The sequence below is a fragment of the Chiroxiphia lanceolata genome, chromosome 29, assembly GCF_009829145.1.
Source record: "Chiroxiphia lanceolata isolate bChiLan1 chromosome 29, bChiLan1.pri, whole genome shotgun sequence".
In the NCBI taxonomy this organism is placed as follows: Eukaryota; Metazoa; Chordata; class Aves; order Passeriformes; family Pipridae; genus Chiroxiphia; species Chiroxiphia lanceolata.
The window spans coordinates 1,370,119-1,389,754 of NC_045665.1; the positions used below are offsets into that span (position 1 = coordinate 1,370,119).

General features: G+C 63.3%; 5 protein-coding genes across 14 annotated transcripts in view; 2 read left to right on the plus strand and 3 right to left on the minus strand.

The window, feature by feature from the left end:
* CERS2 (ceramide synthase 2) lies at nt 1–5,156 on the minus strand. Of its 2 annotated transcripts, none has more exons than XM_032713294.1 (11): nt 5,053–5,156; nt 3,591–3,764; nt 2,989–3,106; nt 2,784–2,902; nt 2,546–2,603; nt 2,401–2,451; nt 2,085–2,177; nt 1,698–1,826; nt 1,506–1,612; nt 1,251–1,404; nt 1–1,035 (listed from the first exon to the last, which is right to left on the minus strand). In XM_032713294.1, exons 2-11 carry the CDS (start codon nt 3,761–3,763, stop codon nt 907–909), a joined length of 1,131 nt encoding a protein of 376 aa, XP_032569185.1. In that variant the 5' UTR covers nt 3,764; nt 5,053–5,156; the 3' UTR covers nt 1–906. The 2 variants fall into 2 exon arrangements, with proteins under 2 accessions (XP_032569185.1, XP_032569184.1); XM_032713293.1 differs by lacking the exon at nt 5,053–5,156 and adding an exon at nt 3,877–4,012.
* PRUNE1 (prune exopolyphosphatase 1) lies at nt 4,040–16,904 on the plus strand. Of its 7 annotated transcripts, none has more exons than XM_032713278.1 (10): nt 12,685–12,711; nt 12,902–13,016; nt 13,087–13,214; nt 14,736–14,840; nt 14,921–15,126; nt 15,303–15,487; nt 15,566–15,724; nt 15,820–15,914; nt 15,993–16,151; nt 16,225–16,904. In XM_032713278.1, the coding sequence occupies exons 2-10, from the start codon at nt 13,013–13,015 to the stop codon at nt 16,543–16,545; spliced, it is 1,362 nt and encodes a 453-aa protein (XP_032569169.1). In that variant the 5' UTR covers nt 12,685–12,711; nt 12,902–13,012; the 3' UTR covers nt 16,546–16,904. The 7 variants fall into 7 exon arrangements, with proteins under 7 accessions (XP_032569167.1, XP_032569168.1, XP_032569169.1 ...); XM_032713280.1 differs by lacking the exon at nt 12,685–12,711 and adding an exon at nt 12,765–12,811 and having other exon boundaries at nt 12,902–13,025; nt 13,086–13,214; XM_032713282.1 differs by lacking the exon at nt 12,685–12,711 and adding an exon at nt 12,765–12,811.
* The window catches only part of MLLT11 (MLLT11 transcription factor 7 cofactor), a 24,921-nt gene continuing 10,032 nt past the window's right edge, over nt 4,748–19,636 (plus strand). Inside the window, exon 1 of the mRNA XM_032713345.1 lies at nt 4,748–4,778. The gene's annotated coding sequence lies outside the window, so the exon portion shown is untranslated. The remainder of the gene's footprint in view (nt 4,779–19,636) is intronic.
* Nucleotides 6,057–10,006, minus strand: MINDY1 (MINDY lysine 48 deubiquitinase 1). Of its 2 annotated transcripts, none has more exons than XM_032713267.1 (9): nt 9,554–10,006; nt 9,395–9,452; nt 8,634–8,698; nt 8,343–8,501; nt 7,783–7,875; nt 7,539–7,712; nt 7,270–7,461; nt 6,980–7,111; nt 6,057–6,470 (listed from the first exon to the last, which is right to left on the minus strand). In XM_032713267.1, the coding sequence occupies exons 1-9, from the start codon at nt 9,905–9,907 to the stop codon at nt 6,402–6,404; spliced, it is 1,296 nt and encodes a 431-aa protein (XP_032569158.1). In that variant the 5' UTR covers nt 9,908–10,006; the 3' UTR covers nt 6,057–6,401. The 2 variants fall into 2 exon arrangements, with proteins under 2 accessions (XP_032569158.1, XP_032569157.1); XM_032713266.1 differs by having other exon boundaries at nt 6,980–7,138; nt 7,539–7,681; nt 7,773–7,875.
* Nucleotides 16,906–19,636, minus strand: part of CDC42SE1 (CDC42 small effector 1) — a 6,494-nt gene continuing 3,763 nt past the window's right edge. For both annotated transcript variants that reach the window (XM_032713347.1, XM_032713348.1), the window contains exons 2-5: nt 19,277–19,448; nt 19,082–19,192; nt 18,090–18,164; nt 16,906–17,975 (exon numbers count right to left, since the gene is read on the minus strand). In XM_032713347.1, the coding sequence (XP_032569238.1) occupies nt 18,093–18,164; nt 19,082–19,192; nt 19,277–19,330 (237 nt within the window). In that variant the 5' untranslated portion in view covers nt 19,331–19,448 and the 3' untranslated portion in view covers nt 16,906–17,975; nt 18,090–18,092. The remainder of the gene's footprint in view (nt 17,976–18,089; nt 18,165–19,081; nt 19,193–19,276; nt 19,449–19,636) is intronic.

Sequence of the window (19,636 nt, forward strand, 5' to 3'; positions counted from 1 at the left end):
TTTGTTTTTTTTTTTTTTTTTAAACTTTTAATATATTTAACCTTTTATTTATTCCTTTTGTTTTTTTTTAAAAAACGAGAACAGAACAGAACACGTTTTGGTCTGACATTGGTTAATGGTCCTTGTTCCCCCCCCCCCACCCCTCCACGCTGGGCTCTCGCAGCATCCCGGGCGGATGCGGGAGACGGAGCCAAGCCCGGCTCCTTCTGTCTTCCAAATAAATACAAAAAAAAAAAAAAACTAAAGGAAAAAAAAAAAAAATAAGGAAAATCACTTGGAAGTTTGTCCTGTTACAGCTGGGGAAGGGACTGGGAGAGGCCACGGAGAGGGAGAGACTCCAAATCCATTTACAGAAGAGAAATGAGGGGATTAAACTCCGTGAGACACCAAGAGTGACTCAACCCCACAGCTTCCTTCCCCCAAGTGTCATCCCATCATTTAGGCACTAAAACACCCAGGAATCCCCTGCTCCTCCCTCCCGCTGTGGTGGAGCAGGGAGTGAGCCCGGCTTTGCCAGCCGGACACGGGGCAGGGAAAGGGCTTTTCCCCCTCCCCGGTGAAGGAATGGTTGGGAAAGGGGGAATAACACAAGGCTGCAGCCCAGCAAGGGGCCGGGGCCGAGCTCTTCGGGCAGAGCCGATCGATCCCAGGGGGCTGTGGGAGGGAAGGAGCCATCCCGGTGGGATGGGAGCCCTCCCGGTGGGATCCCCGCCTGTCCCGGGGACCGCAGTGGATTAAGGCAGCAGGTGAGAGGCAGGAAGGGCACCGACGGTGAGCGTGAGCTGGACAAACGGCCGCCCCGGCGCCGCGGCCCCGCTCCGGGGGGAATCTGCTCCGGGGGGAATCGGGGCCCAGGAGGGCGCTCCGGGGTCCCGGCGGGAGGTGGCAGCTCTGGGTCGGGGGCGCTCAGTCGGTCTTGCGGTGGTTGTTGTTGAGGACGGGGTGGCCGTTGGACAGGGGCCCGTTCTTCGCCGCCTCCTCCTCCTCCTCCGAGTTGTCCGTCTCCTCGCGGTCACTCCTCTCATCCTCCACCACCTGTGGGGACAGGGAAGGGGCGGCTTCAGGCGGCAGCTCCCCCCGTTCTCCTGCCGTGCCTCAGCTCCCCCAGCACAACCACGGGGGGTTCTCCCCACCGAGGGCTCTCCGGGCTCTCGGGCATCCGAGCGCAGGCGGGATTCGGGATCTGGGGGTCTCCATCCACCCCAAGAGGGTCCTTCAGCCCAGGGCAGCGTCCCTGAGCCCCCCCTCACCTTTCCAGTTATGAACTTCTGGGCCATGCGGATGATGAGGTAGGCCCAGAAGATGTGCAGCGACTGCAGCACCACCATCATGAAGTTGAAGAAGTAGTAGCCGAAGAAGGCGGGGTAGAGATCGAGCGGATAAACCACCGTGCAGTGCATGATCCTGTGGGAAAAGCCACTCCTGTTAGGGGCAGAAACCAGCCCCAGACCCCCCGTGGGCCCCCACTTCATGCCTCAGCTCCCCCCATTCCCACTGGAGCTCACCAGAAGGGCAGGATGACCAGGCGGGTGATGATGAAGACGGCGGCGAAGACGATGAAGATGTTGTTGCAGGTGTTTCTCCACCCGGCGTAGTTGAACATCTTGGCAGACTGGGGGGGAGATGGGGCACAGGGGGGTGAGTTTGGGGGGCACAGGGGACGCGGGAGGGGGCTGAGGGACTTGGGGGGGCTGTACCTCCAGCAGGTAATCCGAGGAGTCGTGCAGGGCCATGATGAGCGTCCCGGCACGGATGTAGTTGGCGAACCAGGAGAAGCTGATGAGGATGATGGTGGCAACGTGGTGGATGATCTGCTCTTTGAAGTCCTGTGCCCAAAAGAAGGGGGAGTTGGGGGGCTCAGCAGCCCAGGGATGGGGGAGTTGGGGGGCTCAGCAGCCCAGGGATGGGGGAGTTGGGGGTCACAGGAGCCCAGGGATGGGGGAGTTGGAGCTTTCAGCCTGGATCCCACCCACAGCACTCTGCCATCCCATGTCCCCTCCGTGTCCCTGGATCCTCCCAGCTGGTCCCTCACCCCCATTCCCAGTGTGTGCACCCCCCTCCCAGACCCCCCACCCCCAGCCCACCTTGCGCTTGACGTCGGAGGCGATGCTGAAGAGCAGGGACCAGTAGAAGGAGAGCTCGATCATGTAGTACCAGTACTGGGAGGGCAGCATGCTCTGGAGGGCAAGGGGTAGCTTGGGGGGATGCTCTGGGTCCCCCAGAGGGGTTTGATCCCCTTCCATGGGCACAGAGTCCTGGGGACCCTCTGCCCCCCTCAGCAAACCTGCCCCACCCAAAGCCCCACGGGTGCCAGGGACACTGAGTGACCCCAGAGAGACCCCCCTGCACCCCCAGCTCCCAAATCTGACCCTGATCCCCGGGGTGGGATCAGGAGCTCACCTGGATGGGGTATCCCTTCCACACCTCCCGGAGGTCGTAGAACCAGGGTTTCTGTGGGATGGGGAGGGGGAGACACACAGGGGTGTTAGAGGGGAGGGGGCCCAGGGGGGCGAGGCACTGCTGGGTGGGGGGAGGCAATACTTACATCCACTATGACAGCCATGCCAGCAATGAAAGCAATAAGGTAAAAGGTGAATCTCCAACTGGAAAAAGGAAGCAGACGGTCCTCAGACGGGCACGGGGGGGCAGGGAGGGAGGAGGACGGACCCACCGGCCCCATACCCCACCCAGCCCACCCTCCAGCCGTGGCTCCTGGCCAAAAGGGTGCCCTCCCAGCCCCCTCCCTGCCGTGGGGGGACGGTGACACCGGGCAGGGGTCTCACCTGGCCTCCCGGAACTTCTTGAGCAGGCTGGGCCGGTCCTGGTTGCGGCGGCGGCGGAACCAGCGCTCGACCTGCCGCACGGAGCAGCCGCTCCTCTTGGACAGCAGCTCCACGTCGGCCTGGGGACAGCGGGGATGTCACCACGGGGCCCTGGCCCTGCTGCTCACCTCCCCCTCCCCACCCCCGGCCACCCCCCACCCCTCACCTGCTTGGGGTGTTTGGAGGTGGAGGCGTAGAACTTCTCCAGCACAGCGTTGGGGGTGGCTTTTAACCTGATCTTCTCCTTGACGTTCAGGAGCCCGGCCAGGGGGGTGGCCACGTACCTGGGGAAGGAGCAGGGGGACGTTTGTCCCCACCTCTGTCACCTGCGGGATTTGGCCCCCCCCAAAGCCACCCCAGGGTGACTCACAACCCCTCAGTGCCTCAGTTTCCCCGCCCCGCCGTGCCCTCTCCGAGGTAGGTTTTGCCACAGGGGACCCTCCAACCCCAGGTCCCTGTGTCACCCCAGGGTGGGGGACGGGGCCGTCCCCGCCCCGCTGAAGGGCCCCCCCCTTCTCCCTTCTCCTGCCATCCCAACAAAGCCGGGTCTGTTCCCATTGTTTGCCCAACAAATCGCTCCTTAAACGCCGCCTGGGCCCGATAAGGGCGGCGGGGGCTGCACAAAGCCCCGTCTGTGTGGGGGGCACGTGGTTTGGGGAGGGGGCTGATGGGACCCCCGGGGTGCCACGGGCACCTCCCAGCCAGGCTGAGGGTCAGGTGACACAGCTCAGGGGGTCAGGGGCACAGGGGCTCAGGGCAGGGACTCACGTCTCAAAGAGGTGCCGGACGATGAGGAAGAGGAAGGCCAGGGGGAGGGTGATGTACAGGTCGGAGGCTTTGGCGTAGACTCGCCCATCCCGGTCCTCCAGGTCGGCCCAGGTGAGGTTTGCCGGGAGCCAGAGCCGTTCCCACCAGAAATAGCTGTACAAGGTCTGAAACATGCTGGGGGGGAGGGAGACAAAGGGGGAGGTGAGGGGGGCACCGGCACCCCCGCGGGGTCCCGATCCCACCCCGGGGGGATCCCACCAACGCCCCCGGCCCCCCCGATTTCCACCTCAGCTCCCAGGGAGCCCCCGGCCGAGCCCCCCGGGCCGCTGAAATCCCCCCGGAGCTACCGAGCTCCGGACTTTGCTCCCGCAGTCAGAGGTCAGTGGGTGAACATTAACTCAGGCCCTGTTCCCGATCCCGATGACCAGCCCGGATTCCTGGGACAGCCCCAGAGAGCTCCGGGCTCCAGGCCCCGGACCCCCCGCCCCGGGACGGGCACAGCGCCGGGGGGCGCAGGGAGAAGCCCCTCCGCACAGTTCCCCTCCCGAGCGCCGTGTCCGCATCCCGGGGCCGATCCCAACGCAATTCCCGGTGGGACAGCGAGGCCAGGCGCGGGCCCAGCGCGGGATTAGGGATTTGCCGGCGGCACAATGAGCACCTTTGTGTCTGGGGAAGGCTCGGACGGGCCCCGGGAGGGGCGCTGGGGGAGCCCTCCCGGGCCGGGGGGGGGTCGGCGCATCCCGGCCCTTTTTGGGGCGCTCCGAGGGGTCGGGACGCGGTCAATCCCGAACGCCCCAAGGCGGAGTAGGGATTTGGGAGCGGGACGGGGCGGTTCGGCTCCCCCGGGGGAGGAAGAGGAACCCCTGCGGGCGGTTTCGCAAGGCGGGGCGGGCCGGGAGGTGCCGCAATTCCCGATCCCCGCAATTCCCGGCGCTCCCGGGCAGGTAACGGGAGCGGCGGGGGCGGGCGGGGGGAGGCCCCGGGCGGCGGCGGGGGGGGGGGGTTCACCCGCGGGAGGGGGGCACGGCCAGGCCGGACCCTCCCCCCCGGGGGGATTTCAGGAGCTGGAAAGGGGGAGCAGCCCGGAATTCCCAGGCCTGGGAGACAAACCCGGGGCTGGGAGCAGCGCTGGGAAAGGGACGCGGGTGGGACCCGGCACCGAGCGCTGCGTGTCCCCCCCCGGGCCGGGGGGGGTGCGAGGCCGTTCCAGCGGCCCCGGGGGGGCCCCGCCGAGGGCCCAGCCCCGCCCGAGCGGCCCCGCCGGGCCCCGATCGCGGCCCCGCCGCCCCGGGGGGGGCCCCGCGGGGGGGGTTCGGTGCGCGCCCAACGCCCGCCCAGGGCCCGGCCCGGCCGTGCCGGGGGGCGGCGGGACCGGCCCGTGTCCCCCCCGCCCCCCGTGTGTCCCCCCGCCCGTGTGTCCCCCCGCCCGTGTCCCCCCCGCCCGTGTCCCCCCCGCGCTCACCCGCCCGGTCCCGCAGAGCCGCCGCCCGGAGCCGCCGCTCGCCCCCCCCGTCCCGCGCCAGGCAGCGGCGGCCGTGACGTCACCGCTACGCCGCGAGTGACGTCACCGCAACGCCGCGGGGAGCGCGGCCCCCGCCGCGGGGGCGGGGCCGGGCCTGAGCAATCGATCGCCGAGATGGGGATCGGAGCGGGACGGGGGGAAAGCCCTGAGAACACCCCGTGTGCACCCCATGGACAGACCCTATTGACACCCCATGGACAGCCCCTATTAACACCCCTTAGACATGCCCTACACAGCCCATAGACAGCCCCTATAGACACCCCGGACACACCTCACGGACAGACCCTATAAACTCCCCATAGACATGCTCTATACAGTCCATATACAGCCCCTATAGACACCCGGATACACCCCATGGACAGCCCCTATAGACACCCCATAGACAGCCCCTATAGACGCCCCTTAGACATGCCCTATACAGCCCATAGACAGCCCCTATAGACACCCCAGATACACCCCATGGACAGACCCTATAGACACCCCAGATACACCCCATGGACAGACCCTATAGACATCCCCTATGTGTGCCCTACACCCCCCATATACACCCCCTATATACTCCATATACATCAGTGTGTGCCCCATATACACCCCATATCTACACCCCTGTGTGTCCCCTGTGCCCCCCTATATGCCCCCCATATGTCCCCTATACACACCCCTGTGCAGACCCTATGCCCTCCTATATCCCCCCCATCTGGCCCTATACAGACCCCCGAGTACCCTCCGCTCACCCCAATCCCCCCCCATACATACAGGGCCCCCCACACCCGCCCTATATGTCCCCCCATAGACCCCACTCACTCCCATCGCCCCCTGCGGGCCGCGCCGCGTCACTGCACCCCCGGAGGGACCCCCCAGACCCCCCCCGACCCCCGTGTCCGAGGGGTGTGGAGGGTCCCCTCACCCCAAAGCCCCCCGGGGGTGTCAGAGCCAGACCCGTGTGCGGGGGGACAAGTCCTTTACTTGCCAAGGGCTAAGGCAACGTTTGGAAAGGGGGGGTACAGGTTTCCCCCCCTAGAAACGTGTCCAGGAGCATGGACTGAGGTATGGGATCCCCTGATGGGACCCCCCTGAGAGGGACCCCCCTGATGGGACCCCCTGAGAGGGACCCCCTGTGTTCATAAGGCCACTGGAAGGATCGGGGTGGTCCCAGCGCTGGGCTCAGACCGTCACCCCTCCTGTGTCTGTGTCTCCTCTGCAGCCCCCCAGGGACCCCCGTGGGATCCCCCTGGAGGACACAGAGTGGGAGTCGGGGGGCTCTGGGTGTGGGGACCCCCCGGGGGGGGCTACAGGAGGGTACAGTCCAAATCTGGCCTCTGCCGCTGCCTCCGCTCTCCGGCCGGACGTGACCCCGCCTGTGGGGACAAGGGGGGTGTGGGGGGACCTGCAGGGACCCCCCCAGGGCCACCACCCACCCACAGAGACATGGGAGGTGTGGGGGGACCTGCAGGGACCCCCCCAGGGCCACCACCCACCCACAGAGACATGGGAGGTGTGGGGGGACCTGCAGGGACCCAGGGCCACCACCCACCCACAGAGACATGGGAGGTGTGGGGGGACCTGCAGGGACCCAGGGCCACCACCCACCTACAGGGTCATGGGGGGTGTGGTGGCACCTCCATGGACCCCCCCAGAGCCATCACCCACCTGCGGGGACAAGGGGGGTGTGGGGGGACCTACAGGGACCCCCCAGGGCCACCATCCACCCACAGGGACATGGGGGTGTGGGGGGACCTGCAGGGATGCCCCCAGGGCCACCATCCACCCACAGGGACATGGGTGGTGCTGGAGTGTGAGGGGACCTGCAGAGACCCCCCCACACCCCCCAGAGGGGCAGAGGAGGGGTGAGGGGGCACCTGATTACCTGCCCTGGGAGCTGCTGCTGCTGAGGAGGAGGAGGAGGATGAGGATGGTGCTGCTGATACTCCTCGTGCTGCAGCTGCCGCGCCAGCTCCAGGTCACTGAGCACCGAGGGGGGGTCCTGCCCCTGCTGCTGCTGCAGGGACAGGGCCACCATGTAATCCTGGGGGGGGGCACAGGAACACAAAGAGAGGGGGGGTCAGCACGGCGAGCCCAGACCCTGCAGCTGGGCTGGGACCAGACTCAGGGGTGCGTGTCTGTGTGTCCCCAACCCCACCACCGCTTGTCCCCGACCTGGTCCACTTGTCTCTGCTGCAGCTGGTGGTCCGGGGGGGCCGCGGGGTCCCCCCCCTTGCCCGGGGCGTGGCTGAGGTGGAAGTCGGTGTCACAGAAGCAGCTGTCCCCGTCCACCGTGTGCAGGCTCTCCCAGACCACCCCCTCCTCCCGCAGGAAGCCCTGGTCCGTCACCAGCAGGTAGAGGTGGCCCTGGGCAGGGGGACAGGGCACGGTCAGCGTGGGTTCATGGCTTGGGGGGGCACACGGGGGGTTGTCCAGGGGCCCACCTTGTGCTTGGTCATGGTGCTGAAGTGGTTGTTGCGGAAGAAGACGCCCAGCTCGCCCTCGGGGGCCGCGGCCGTGAGCTCGCACAGCCCGTGGTAGCTCAGCTGCGACGCCGTGGCCTCCAGGAACTGCTCGGCCACCAGCCCTGGGGGGACATCGAGGGGAGGGCAGCGGGGCTGGGGGGGGTCCAGCTCTGCCCCCAGGGACCCCGGGGAGGGGGCTGGGGGGGCCGTTACCTTCGCTCACCAGGCTGGAGTCGGTGGCCTGTTTGCAGGTGATGATTTTCTCCACCAGTTGGTTGTAGCTGAGCTTGCCCACGGCCTGGACCATCTCCGGGCTCTGCAGGGAGGGCAGGGAAGGGGGGTGAGCTCCTGGCTTCCAACCTGTGGCGGCCCAGGGGTGGCTCAGCTTGAAGTTTCCCCATCAGAGGGACATTCCCGATGGTTTCCACCATCACGGAAGGGTTTGGGATGGGAGGGATCACCTGGTCCAACTTCCTCCCATTAATCGTCCGTTAGCTCAGGTTTAAAGCCCCGTCCAAAACATCACAGAGGGGTTTGGGTCAGGAGAGGACTTTCTAGGGTCATCCAGAACCCCCCTGCCACGGGCAGGGACACCTTCCACAGCCCAGGTTGCTCCAAGCCCCGTCCAACCCGGCCTTGGACACTTCCAGGGGTGGGGAATCCATGCCCAGCTCGGTGGCCTTGTCCAGGATTGACCCCGACCCCTCCCAGCAGAGCTTCTGCAGCCCTTGGATCGTTCCCTTGGCCCCATGGAAGCCACCAGCTGAGGGGGGGTGTCCTCACCTGGGGGTCCACCAGCCAGCCGTGGTAGAGGGGGATGTTGAGGAGGTCGAAGACGATGCACTCGGGGGTGTACTCGAAATCCGAGACCCCCGTGAACCTCACGTTGACGTCCAGCCCCGTGGAGAGCTTCGGGAGGACTGTCATGGTGTCACTGATGTTCTGGGAGGGAGGAGGAACAGGGGGGGTTTGCTCCTGAAGGGGGAACCCCCAAGTCCTGGAGCTGACCGTGCCCCCCAAGAGGACAGGGGGTGTCAGTGGTGGGGTTGGGTGACCTGGGGTGTTGCTCCTCACCTGCTGGAAGTTGAGCTGGAGCCCCTCCGATGTCTCCCGGGGTTGGGTGGCCAGGATGCAATCCCCTGGAAGGCAGTGGGGTCACCCCTGGCACACCCCCAGCAGGGCAGGGGTGGGGGGGTCCAAGGGGAGCCTCTGCTCCTCCATCCCCATCCCAGTGGTGGGACAGCAGCGTGGGGGCCCCAGGGGAGCCCCCACTGCCCCATCCTTATCCCAGTGATGGTTCAGGAGTGTGGGGTCCCAGGGAAGTCCCTGCTGCCCCATCCCAGTGGTGGGACAGGAATGTGGGGTCTCAGAAGAGCCCCTGCTGCCCCATCCCCATCCCAGTGGTGGTTCAGAAATGTGGGGGTCCCAGAAAGCCCCCACTCTCTCACCCCTTTCCCAGCATCAGGGCAGGAATGTGGCGTCCCAGGGGAGCCCCAACTGCCCCATTCCCATCCCAGTGGTGGGACAGGAATGTGGGGTCCCAGGGAACCCCCACTGCCCCATCCCAGTGGTGGGACAGGAATGTGGGGTCCCAGGAGAGCCCCTGCTGCCCCATCCCAGTGGTGGTTCAGGAGTGTGGGGTCCCAGGGAACCCCTGCTGCCCCATCCCCATCCCAGTGGTGGTTCAGGAGTGTGGGGTCCCAGGGAACCCCTGCTGCCCCATCCCCATCCCAGTGGTGGTTCAGGAGTGTGGGGTCCCAGGGAACCCCTGCTCCCCCATCCCCATCCCAGTGGTGGTTCAGCAGTGTGGGGGTCCCAGGGGAGCCCCCCCTCACCCAGATGTGCCATCAACTCCTCGGCCGTGATCACCTCCTTCTGCGGGGGCAGCTTCACCTGGAACAGGGGCAGGATGAATCCCTCCCCGCCGGGGTTCAGGGAGAGCCGGGGCCGAGCCCCCCCCGCCCCGGGCCGCCCCCCCGGACCCCCCCTCTTGCCTTCCAGCGGAGCAGGAGGACGTTGATGATGGCCAGGAGCGGGCAGGGCCCGTTCTGGCTCTGGGTGATGACGGGCGTTCGCTCCCCCTTCCAGCGGATCCATTTGACGCAGTAAAACTCTGCCCCGCGCGGCTCCGGGGCCCGGGGGGGCTCGGACCCCCCTCCCTCCGGGTCCCCCCGAGGCTCCTCCTGGCGGGGGGCTCCGGGGGGGGCACCTCCCGGCTCCGCATCCCTGGAATCATCAGGGGTCGGTGCCGGGCTCTCCCGGCCCGCGCCGGGAATTGTTTCCTCCTCCGGGGTCTGGGGGGTCCCTTCGCCGCCGGGAGAGGCCGCGGGGGTCCCTCCCTGCTCCATGGGACACCCTCCCCTCGAGCGGGGCCGGGTCAGGCTCCTGGGAACGCTGCGGGTCTGGCCGGGAGCTGCCACATCCCAAATTTCAACCTTAGAGAGGGAAACATTGGGAATTTCAGGAAAATAAAATAAATATCTATAATATAGATATAATAAATATATATTAATATAATTAATATAATTAATGGATTAATATAAAATATATGGCAAAATAATATAAATAATAATATAATATAAAAATGTAATATAAATAATAACACAATGTATAATATTCATTTTATATATTTATATGTAATATTATATATAGAATGTAATATATATATATTATATAATATATATAATATAATATATATAGTGTAATATATATAATATAATATATATAATATAATATAATATATTATATATATAGTATATTATATATATAATAATATATAATATAATATATATAATATAATATAATATACTATATTATATGTAGTATATAATATATATAATAATATATAATATATATAATATAATATAATATAGGATATAAGATATAATATAATATTATATATTGTATATATTGCAATATATAAAAAATATATAATATAATTTTATATTATATATAATATAATATATGAACATACATAAAATATAATATAATATAAATAATCAATATATCAAATAAGTAAATATAATAATATAAATGAAACATTATAGATACATAAATAAATAGTGCTGACAGATGAACACACAGGGAGTTGAGCTGATAAATAAAGAGTATTATTAATCAAATAAATGAGAGGAAAATGTTTTGATGGGTAAGCAGATGGATAAAATAAAGAGGGTTTGTAAGTAAATAACCACGTAGGAATGTTCTTTGAAAATCGCCAGAATTAAAATGAAACACAAACCAACTAAATAAAATATGAAATGATGTAAACTGAAATATGAAACAACAAAGTGACATAAAATAAAGAAAAATAAAATGAAGTAAAATAGAATAAAATAGACTAAAATAAAACAGAATAAGGTAGAATAGAATAAAAGAAAAATAAAAAATAAAATAAAATAAAAAATAGAATAGACTAAAATAAAATAAAAAATAGAATAGACTAAAATAAAATAAAATAAAATAAAACAGAATAAAATAAAATAGAATAAAATAAAATGGAACGTAACCAACCCCCGGGGAAGGTGGTGGGGCTGGATTTCCATGGGATGAGTTTCCCGGCGCTGCCCCGCCCGGGCCGGGGCTGGACGGACCGGCCGGGCCGGGGGGCTCGGGGCGTGGCCGGGGGGGCTCGGGGTGTGTCCAGGGTGTGTCCAGGGGTCTCGGGGTGTGTCCGGGGGGGGTCTCGGGGTGTGTCCGGGGGTCTCGAGGTGTATCCGGGGGGGTCTCGGGGTGTGTCTGGGGGGCTCGGGGCGTGTCCGGGGTGTGTCCAGGGGGTCTCGGGGTGTGTCCAGGGTGTGTCCGGGGGTCTCGAGGTGTATCCGGGGGGGTCTCAGGGTGTGTCCGGGGTGTGTCCGGGGGTCTCGGGGAGTGTCCGGGGGTCTCGAGGTGTATCCGGGGGGGTCTCGGGGTGTGTCCGGGGTGTGTCCGGGGGTCTCGAGGTGTATCCGGGGGGGTCTCGGGGAGTGTCCGGGGTGTGTCCGGGGGGTCTCGGGCTGTGGCCCCGCCTCAGTGTCCCCGGCCGGGGTCACCCCAGGACCCCCCAGTCCCCTCCCACACCCCACACCCCCCCTCCAGCCCCTCCCGGCGCTCGGGATCCCGCTCCCACCTTCTTTTCCTTCTTTTTACTCCTTTTTCCTTCCTTATTCCTCGCTTTTCTTCCTTTTTTTCCTTCTTTATTCTCCTTTCCCCTTCTTTTTCCCCCCTTTTTTTTTTTCCTCCTTTTTTCCTTCTTTCCCCTCCTTTTCCCCTTGGGTTTTTTTTCCCCCCACTTTATTCCTCCTTTTAAATCCTTTTTACCTTTTTCCTCTTTTATTCCTCCTTTCTCCTCCTTTATTCTTTTTTCCTTCTTTCTCTTCCTTCTTCTTCTCTTTTTTCCTGCTTTTCCTTCCGTTTCCCTTTCTCTTTTCTTCTTTAATCCTCCTTTTCGCTCCTCGTTTCCTCCTCTCTTCCTCCTTTTTTTTTTTTTTTTTGCTGTTCCCCTTCTTTTATCTTTTTCCCTTTCTTTTTTTTTCTTTTTTTTCCTCTTTTTTCTTCTTTTTTTCCCCCTGTTTTTCCCACTTTTCCCGGCTCCACAGGGGCCTGGTTTTCCACCTCCAGCCGCCCGCCCCGGCTTTTCCGCTGGGAAGGCGGATTTAGGGCGGGAGGAGGAGGAGGAGGAGGAGGAGGAAGAGGATTAAAGGTGTAATTTTGGGGGTGTAAGAAACTTTGGGGGGGGTCGCACCTGTGCGGGGGTTGGGGGGGGGGGGAGGTCCTTGGGAGGGAGGGGTTGGGGAGGGGGGGGGGGGGGGAGGATTTTGGGGTCCCGGAGAGTTTTGGGGGATCCGAGGGGTCTGGGCGGGGGCGGAGTTTGGGGCTGTAAAGGGAGTCGGGGGGTTACGGGAGAGTTTTGGGGGCGCCCGGAAGATTTTGGGGGGTCCCCCCTGGGCCCCCCCCCAGCCGCGGGGGATGCCGGGAAGGGACACGCCCTCCGTGCCACGCCCCTTCCCGGCAGCCCCCGCGGCGCGGGGTGGGGGGGTCGGATGCGCTGGGTTGTGGTGGGCTGGACTGGGCTATAGTGGGTTATACTGGGCTGTGCTGGGCTATACTGGGCTGTACCGGGCTATAGTGGGCTGGACAGGGCTGGACTGGGCTATACTGGGCTGTGCTGGGCTCTGCTGGGCTGTACCGGGCTATAGTGGGCTGTACCGGGCTATAGTGGGCTGTACTGGGCTGTACTGGGCTATACTGGGCTATACTGGGCTGTGCTGGGCTGTACCTGGCTATAGTGGGTTGGACTGGGCTATAGTGGGTCATATTGGGTTGTACTGGGCTGTAGTGTGTTATACGGGGCTGTACTGGGTTATAGTGGGTTATACTGGGCTGTACTGGGCTATACTGGGTTATACTGGGCTATACTGGGTTATAGTGGGTTATACTGGGCTGTGCTGGGCTATAGCGTATTATGCTGGGCTATGTTGGGCTCTACTGGGCTGTAGTGGGTTACACCGGGCTCTAATGGGCTGTACTGGGTTATAGTGGGTTACGCTGGGCTGTACTGGGCTGTACTGGGTTATAGTGGGTAATACTGGGCTGTACTGGGCTGTACTGGGAGGGGCCACGCGGGCCGGCGCCGTGATGGAGCGGTTCGTGCGGGGCAACCGGGCGGCTCTGCAGGTACGGGGGGCTCGGGGGGGGGGGTCGGGGGGGCACGAGGGGTCTGGGGGTTCAGGGGGCTCGGGGGACTGGGAGTTCGTAGGTCTGAGCGCTCTGGGGGTTCGGGGGTCTGGCGTGTGGGGGGGCACTGGGGGGTTTTGGGGTGCTCGGGGCTCTGGGGGTTCAGGGGAGCGATGCTTCAGGGGAGTGGGGTGCAGGGCAAAGTGGGAATTGGGGTGCAGGGGGTGCCGTGGGGGGCAGAGGTGCCCAGGGGAGTGGGGTGCAGGAGGAACAGGGGGGCAGGGTGCCCAGGAAAGAGGGGTGCAGGGGGTCTGCGTGGCTGAGGGATGCCAGAGGAGGGGGGTGCAGGGGGTCTGCATGGGGTGTAGGGGGTCTACATGCCCAGGGGTGCCAGGGGAATGGGGTGCAGGGGGTCTGCATGGCCAGGGGTGCAGGGTGGTCTGCATGGCCAGGGAGTGGGGTGCAGGGGGTCTGCATGCCCAGGGATGCCAGGGGAATGGGGTGCAGAGGATCTGCATGGGGTGCAGGGGGTCTGCATGGCCAGGGGGATGGGGTGCACGGGGTCTACGTGGCCAGGGGTGCCAGGAGAGTGGGGTGCAGAGGGTCTGCATGCCCAGGGGAGTGGGGTGCAGGGGGTCTCCATGCCCAGGGAATTGGGGTGCAGGGGGTCTGCGTGACCAGGGAAGTGAGGTGCAGGGAGTCTGCATGCCAAGGGGTGCAGGGGGTCTCCATGCCCAGGGGATGGGGTACAGGGGGTCTCCATGCCCAGGGGATGGGGTGCAGGGGGTGTGGGTGCCCAGAGCACCAATACCCCCAAGGGGGGTGCACCCGTCTCCCCTGGGGAAAGGAGCTGCTCCCTCCACAGCCCCACCAGGGACACCCCAAACCCTTTTCCTGCCCGGGGGCTCCCCAGCACCCCCTCCCCACCCCCTGCAGCACACGGGGTACGGGTCCCCCGACCTGCTGCTCCCGGGGCTTTATTTCCTGGGCTCCTATGGAAGCAATGAGTGAATCTGGGTCATGGCAGGAGAGATTGTCCCCAAAAAACAGCCTGGGGCTGGGGCGGCTCCCTGGAGCGTGACAGGCACTGGGGGGAGTGACATGTTTTTCTTGCTGCTGCAGGCAAGAAAAAAAGGGGTGAAACATCATGTTTTGGGGGGGGGGGACACACAACCAGCCCCAAACTCACCGTTTCTGGGAAAAACGGGTTAAAATACTAAATGCTCCCAGGGCTGCAGGGGTGGGATGGTCCCTGTCCCCACGGTGGGCTGAGGTGGGTTTTCCTGTTCTCCCCAGAGCCCCATTTCACACACATACCCAAAAACCTGAGGGTTTAGTGCCAGAAATGGATTCCAGGGTCGCCAGGAGCCCACCTGGGGGGTGGAATCTGTGGGTGACATGGGTGATGAGTGGCTCCAGGGAGGCTGGGGTGACCCCCTGAAGGGGAAGGGAGGGGTCTGGGGGGGTTTTTGGAGGACGGAGACACGTCGCTGCCACGCCTGACGTGTCCCATCCCGGCAGGATCACATCCAGCATCACCGGGAGGTCCACGTGGTGATGGGCAACGAGGCCTGTGACCTGGACTCCACGGTCTCGGCGCTGGCCCTGGCCTATTTCCTGGCCCAGGTGGGTCCCTCCCGCTGGCTCGGGGACACGGTGGCCCGGGGGGGACGCCTCACGGGGTGTCACCCCCCCCCCCGCTGCAGAGCTCCCCGGCTCCCAGAGCCGCCGTCGTGCCGGTGCTGAACATCCCCCGCGCCGACTTCGCGCTGCGGACGGAGACGACGTTCCTGCTGCGGGATCGGGGCGTCCCGGCCGCCTCCCTCATCTTTCGGGATGAGATCGACCTGGGGGGGCTGCACCACGCCGGGCTGCTCTCCCTGACGCTGGTGGATCACCACGTCCTGCCCGGGTGAGCCGGGGAGGGGGGCTGACACGGGGACACCCACCCGGAGCCTCGCGCTTTCCTCTCCTGGCACGGCACGGGTCGGATTTATCCCTTTGCGGGGTGTTTTTAGGGAAGGAGAGAGGAATACAGGGGGCTCCCGGGCTCTGCCGGGGGGTGACCCTCCCCGTGTTGCCCGGCAGAGCCGACGCAGCCCTGGAGGAGGCCGTGGTGGAGGTGCTGGACCACCGGCCGCTGGAGCGGGAGCGCGGCCCGCCGTGCCGGGTGACGGTGGAGCCGGTGGGCTCCTGTGCCACGCTGGTGACCGAGCGCATCGCCCAGGGCCCCCCGGGGCTGCTGGACAGCACCACGGCCGCGCTGCTGCACGGTGAGCGCGGGGGGGGGGCCCGGCCCGACCCCGGCCGAGGGGACGGTGCCAACACGTCCCCCCGCGTGTCCCCCGCAGGCACCATCCTCCTGGACTGCATCAACCTGAGCCCGGCCGCCGGCAAGGTGACGCCGCGGGACGTGGCGTGCGTGGCCCTGCTCGAGGAGAGGTTCCCCGAGCTGCCGCCCCGCGACAGCGTCTTCGCAGCCCTGCAGGCAGCCAAGTTTGACGTCTCAGGTGCGGTGACGCCCCGGGGACACCCCCCCACCCGTCTCCCCCGGGGACGCCGGCACCGCGTGCCGGGGGCTCACGCCCGCCCCGTCCCCTCCCAGGGCTGACGACGGAGCAGATGCTGCGCAAGGACCTCAAGGTGATCTCCGGCGACGAGCTGCTCCTCGCCATCAGCGGCGTCTACGTGGACCTGGAAGTGAGGCTCGGTGGGGAGGGAACCGGGGCGGGGAGCGGCACGGCGGTGACACCAAAGAGCCTCTTCCCTCGTCTCCAGACGTTCCTGCTCCGGCCTGGCTTGCTGCAGGACCTGGACGCCTTCTGCCAGGCCCGTGGCTACGCGGGGCTGGTGGCCATGACCGTCTCCTTCAACGAGCGCCACGAGCCCACCCGCAAGCTGGCCGTGTACAGCCGGTGCGAGACCCTCCGCGGCACGGTGAGCTGGGGGGGCCGGGCGCCCTTGGCCGTGGTTTGCCCCAAACCCTCCTGATTTTGGTGCTCCCCCGCAGCTGTGCCGGGCGCTGGAGGAGGCGACGACGCCGTCCCTGCACTTGCAGCCCCTGCCCAGCCCCTGGCCCTGCGTGGGCGCCTTCGCCCAGGGCAACGCCTTGGCCTCCAGGAAGAAGGTGCTGCCCATCCTGCGGGCAGCGCTGGGCGGCGCGGGGGCCGCCGGGGGTCCCGAGGAGGAGGTGGTGCCCCCGCCCACCCCCATGAACAGCCTGGTGGAGGAGTGTCCCCTGGCCCAGGCCGTGCCCCCGCTGTGCCCCCAGGACGTCCTGGAGCGGGTCAGCCGCATCGCCACGGGGCAGCCCCCCGGCTCCCCCAAATAACAACGGGCACCCCGCGGCTCCGGAGGGCTGGAAGAGAAGTTGGGGGTCCCTGAGCGGGCCCTGGGGGGTGCCCGGGCATGGGGGGGGTTGCAGCCACCTTGGTTAGAGCTCAGCTCCTGCTCCTCGGTGTGAGTTGTGCCCCCGGCGGGCTCCCCACGGGCCCCCAGGGTGGGTTTTTGGGGGCAGCAGTTGCACGCGCTTAATGAGGGCACTGGGGGGGGTTCGGTTTTTAACGAGTTCTTGACGTTCTTCCCTCCCCTGGAGGGCTGTGAGGGGGCCCTGGATGCCGGGTCCGGACACGCAGCCAGCCCAGGATTGTCACCCACGTTTTCCAAGGATTAAATTTCCCTTTTCTTCCACTTTGGGCTCTTGGCTTTTATTCTGGGCCAGGTCTGGTGCTGCCCCACTGATGCCAGGGGTGCCCCCCGCCCGCTCCAGGGGGTGAAGCCCCTCTCCCTGGGCTGCAATCCCCCCACTACAAACACGAAGCAGGACTAGACAAGCCCAGCTCTGCCCGGAGCATCCCAGTGGAGCCCAGGGAAGGGGAAAGGCTCTGTCACCCAGCACAGGCTGTTTTAACATTTAATCCTAATTAAATGGCGCTAATTAAACTATGTACACCCGCGCCTGAATTCGGGAGCCTCCTGGGGTCGGGCCCTGTCCTGCCTCTGCAGGTGACAGTCCTGGGTGGAGGGGACCCCACCAGAGGCTGCTCAGGTGGGTTTTGGAGCTTAAAAAAAAGAACATATCCTAAAAAAAGGGGGGAGTTTGGCAGTGGTGGGAATGCCGGGGGAGGCACCGGAGCGTTGGGGTTTGATCCTGGTTTGGCACCAAAGCATCGGGGTTTAATCCCAAAGCATCGGGGCTTAATCCTGGTTTTGCTCCAAAGCACTGGGGTTTAGTCCCTGCTCTGCACTGAAGCACCAGGGTTTGATCCCCGTTTTACACCATATCCTGGTTTTGCACCAGAACATCTCGGGTTTGACCCCGGTTTGGCACCAGAACGTCGCGGGTTAATCCCGGTTTTGCTCCTCTGTGCCATTCCAGGAGGCACCAAAGCTGCCTCCATACCCATTCCCTGGGGAAACTGAGGCACCGCCAGGCAGCCCCCGGGACACGCCGGAGTGGACAGAGGGAATCCCGGGGAGGTTTGGCACGCGTGGGCTGCGCCTGGCAGCTCCTGGCAGCCTGGCAGCTCCTGGCACGGTCCTTTCTGGGTGGGGCAGGAGGAGGGGGCTGCTGTCCCCGCCCCCTCCCCGTGTCACCGGCCCGATGCCCCCGGGAAGGAGGGATTTTCCAGGGGGATGACAGCCAGGAGTCAGCGGGAGCTGGGCGAGGCTGGTGCTGCATAAATACCGCGAGCGCTCCAGGGCGGCCTCTCCTCCGGCGGGGCGGGGGCAGTTCAAGTTTGGGCTGAAAACGCCAGGAATCTGTGAAATCCCAGGGGTCGGGTTACGGGAGCGCAGCAGAGGGGGCTCCTTTGGGTGCCACTCGGTGCTGGTGCCTCCGAGGGGGCAGTGGGTGCGGGGGGGCCGTGGACTCACACGCTACAACACCCGGGAGTTGCTCCACTGTCGCTCCCGGCCGCCCTTGGATCGCATCTCCTGCATGGCTCCGGTCTGCAGGGAGGACCTGTCACCCGCTGTGCCACCCTGTCACCCACCCAGGACACCCAGCACCCTGAAAGGGACACCCAGGACCCAACCAGGACACCCAGCACCCCGCAAGGGACACCCAGTACCCAACCAGGACACCCAGCTCCCAAAAGGGACACCCACCACCCAACCAGGACACCCTGCACCCACCCAGGACACCCAGCACCCCGCAAGGGACACCCAGTACCCAACCAGGACACCCAGCACCCCGAAAGGGACACTCACCACCCACCCAGGACACCCAGCACCCACCCAGGACACCCAGCACCCACCCAGGACACGCAGAACCCAACCAGGACACCCAACACCCTGCAAGGGACACCCAGTACCCAACCAGAACACCCAACACCCTGCAAGGGACACCCACCCAGGACACCTAGTACCCCGAAAGGGACACCCAGTACCCACCCAGAACACCCAGCACCCTGCAAGGGACACCCAACACCCCACAAGAGACACCCAGCACCGACCCAGGACACCCAGCTCCTGAAAGGGACACCCAGCACCCCGAAAGGAACACCCACCACCCAACCAGGACACCCAGCACCCTGAAAGGGACACCCAAGCAGGACACCCAGCACCCTGAAAGGAACACCCACCCAGGACACCCAACACCCCAAAAGGGACACCCTGTACCCACCCAGGACACCCAGCACCCTGCAAAGAACACCCACCACCCAACCAGGACACCCAGCACCCCAAAAGGAACACCCACCACCCAACTGTGAGACCCATCACCCCAAAAGCAAGACCCACCACCCAACCATGAGACCCGTCACCCCAACACCGATGCCCATCGCTCGACTACAAGACCAGCCCCCCAAAAGCAACACCCACCCCCCATCACTGCCCCCCCCGGCCCGGCCCTGCCCCGGGGGTACCATGGGCAGCCCCTCTCCCGCAGCCATGTCCCCGGAGCCGATGTGTGTCAGGTGCACGAAGTTCATGGGCTCCCCGATCATGGAGCGGTCGATCCTCCTCCTCCTCTTCTTCTGCGGGGGGGGATGAAGGCCGTGAGCCCCCCGCTGACCCCCCCCAGACCCCTCCCCGAGCCCCCCGGCGCCCGCAGTACTCACGGGCTGGGGCTTCTCCACGACGCAGCAGCCCAGCTTGTGCCAGAAGTCGCTCATGCTGGTGGTGGGAGCCAGGGTCCCCCTGGCACCGAGACCCCCGCGGGGTCACTCCATGGGGACGCCTCGGGGCACCCGCTGGGGCTGGCACGGCGTGGGCAGGAGCGGCCGGCGGGCACTGGGAAGGGAGGGGGGATGTCTGCGGTCCTGACCGCCCCAAATCGATGCCAAACCGACCTCCCAGCCACCAAAGAGAGATGGAGACCCCCCGAGAGACCCCCAGGGATCACATAGAGACTGCCAGGAGAACCCTGGGATCACACAGAGACCCCCAAGAAACCCCTGGCACTGCATGGAGACCCCCAG

Excerpts from the sequence above, each read along its gene's own strand:
- CERS2 (XM_032713294.1), bottom strand. The coding sequence starts at position 3,763 with ATGTTTCAGACCTTGTACAGCTATTTCTGGTGGGAACGGCTCTGGCTC. Across the intron at positions 2,903-2,988 it reads CCTCCAAACACCCCAAGCAG|GCCGACGTGGAGCTGCTGTC; the intron begins GTGAGGGGTGGG and ends CGCTGTCCCCAG. Across the intron at positions 1,827-2,084 it reads CCTCCGACGTCAAGCGCAAG|GACTTCAAAGAGCAGATCAT; the intron begins GTGGGCTGGGGG and ends TTTTGGGCACAG.
- MINDY1 (XM_032713266.1), bottom strand. The coding sequence starts at position 9,907 with ATGGAGCAGGGAGGGACCCCCGCGGCCTCTCCCGGCGGCGAAGGGACC. Across the intron at positions 7,876-8,342 it reads GCTGGCTGGTGGACCCCCAG|AGCCCGGAGATGGTCCAGGC; the intron begins GTGAGGACACCC and ends CCCTCCCTGCAG. Across the intron at positions 7,462-7,538 it reads GCACCATGACCAAGCACAAG|GGCCACCTCTACCTGCTGGT; the intron begins GTGGGCCCCTGG and ends CCCCCTGCCCAG.
- PRUNE1 (XM_032713278.1), top strand. Across the intron at positions 15,488-15,565 it reads CACGGCCGCGCTGCTGCACG|GCACCATCCTCCTGGACTGC; the intron begins GTGAGCGCGGGG and ends TGTCCCCCGCAG. Across the intron at positions 15,915-15,992 it reads GCGTCTACGTGGACCTGGAA|ACGTTCCTGCTCCGGCCTGG; the intron begins GTGAGGCTCGGT and ends CCTCGTCTCCAG.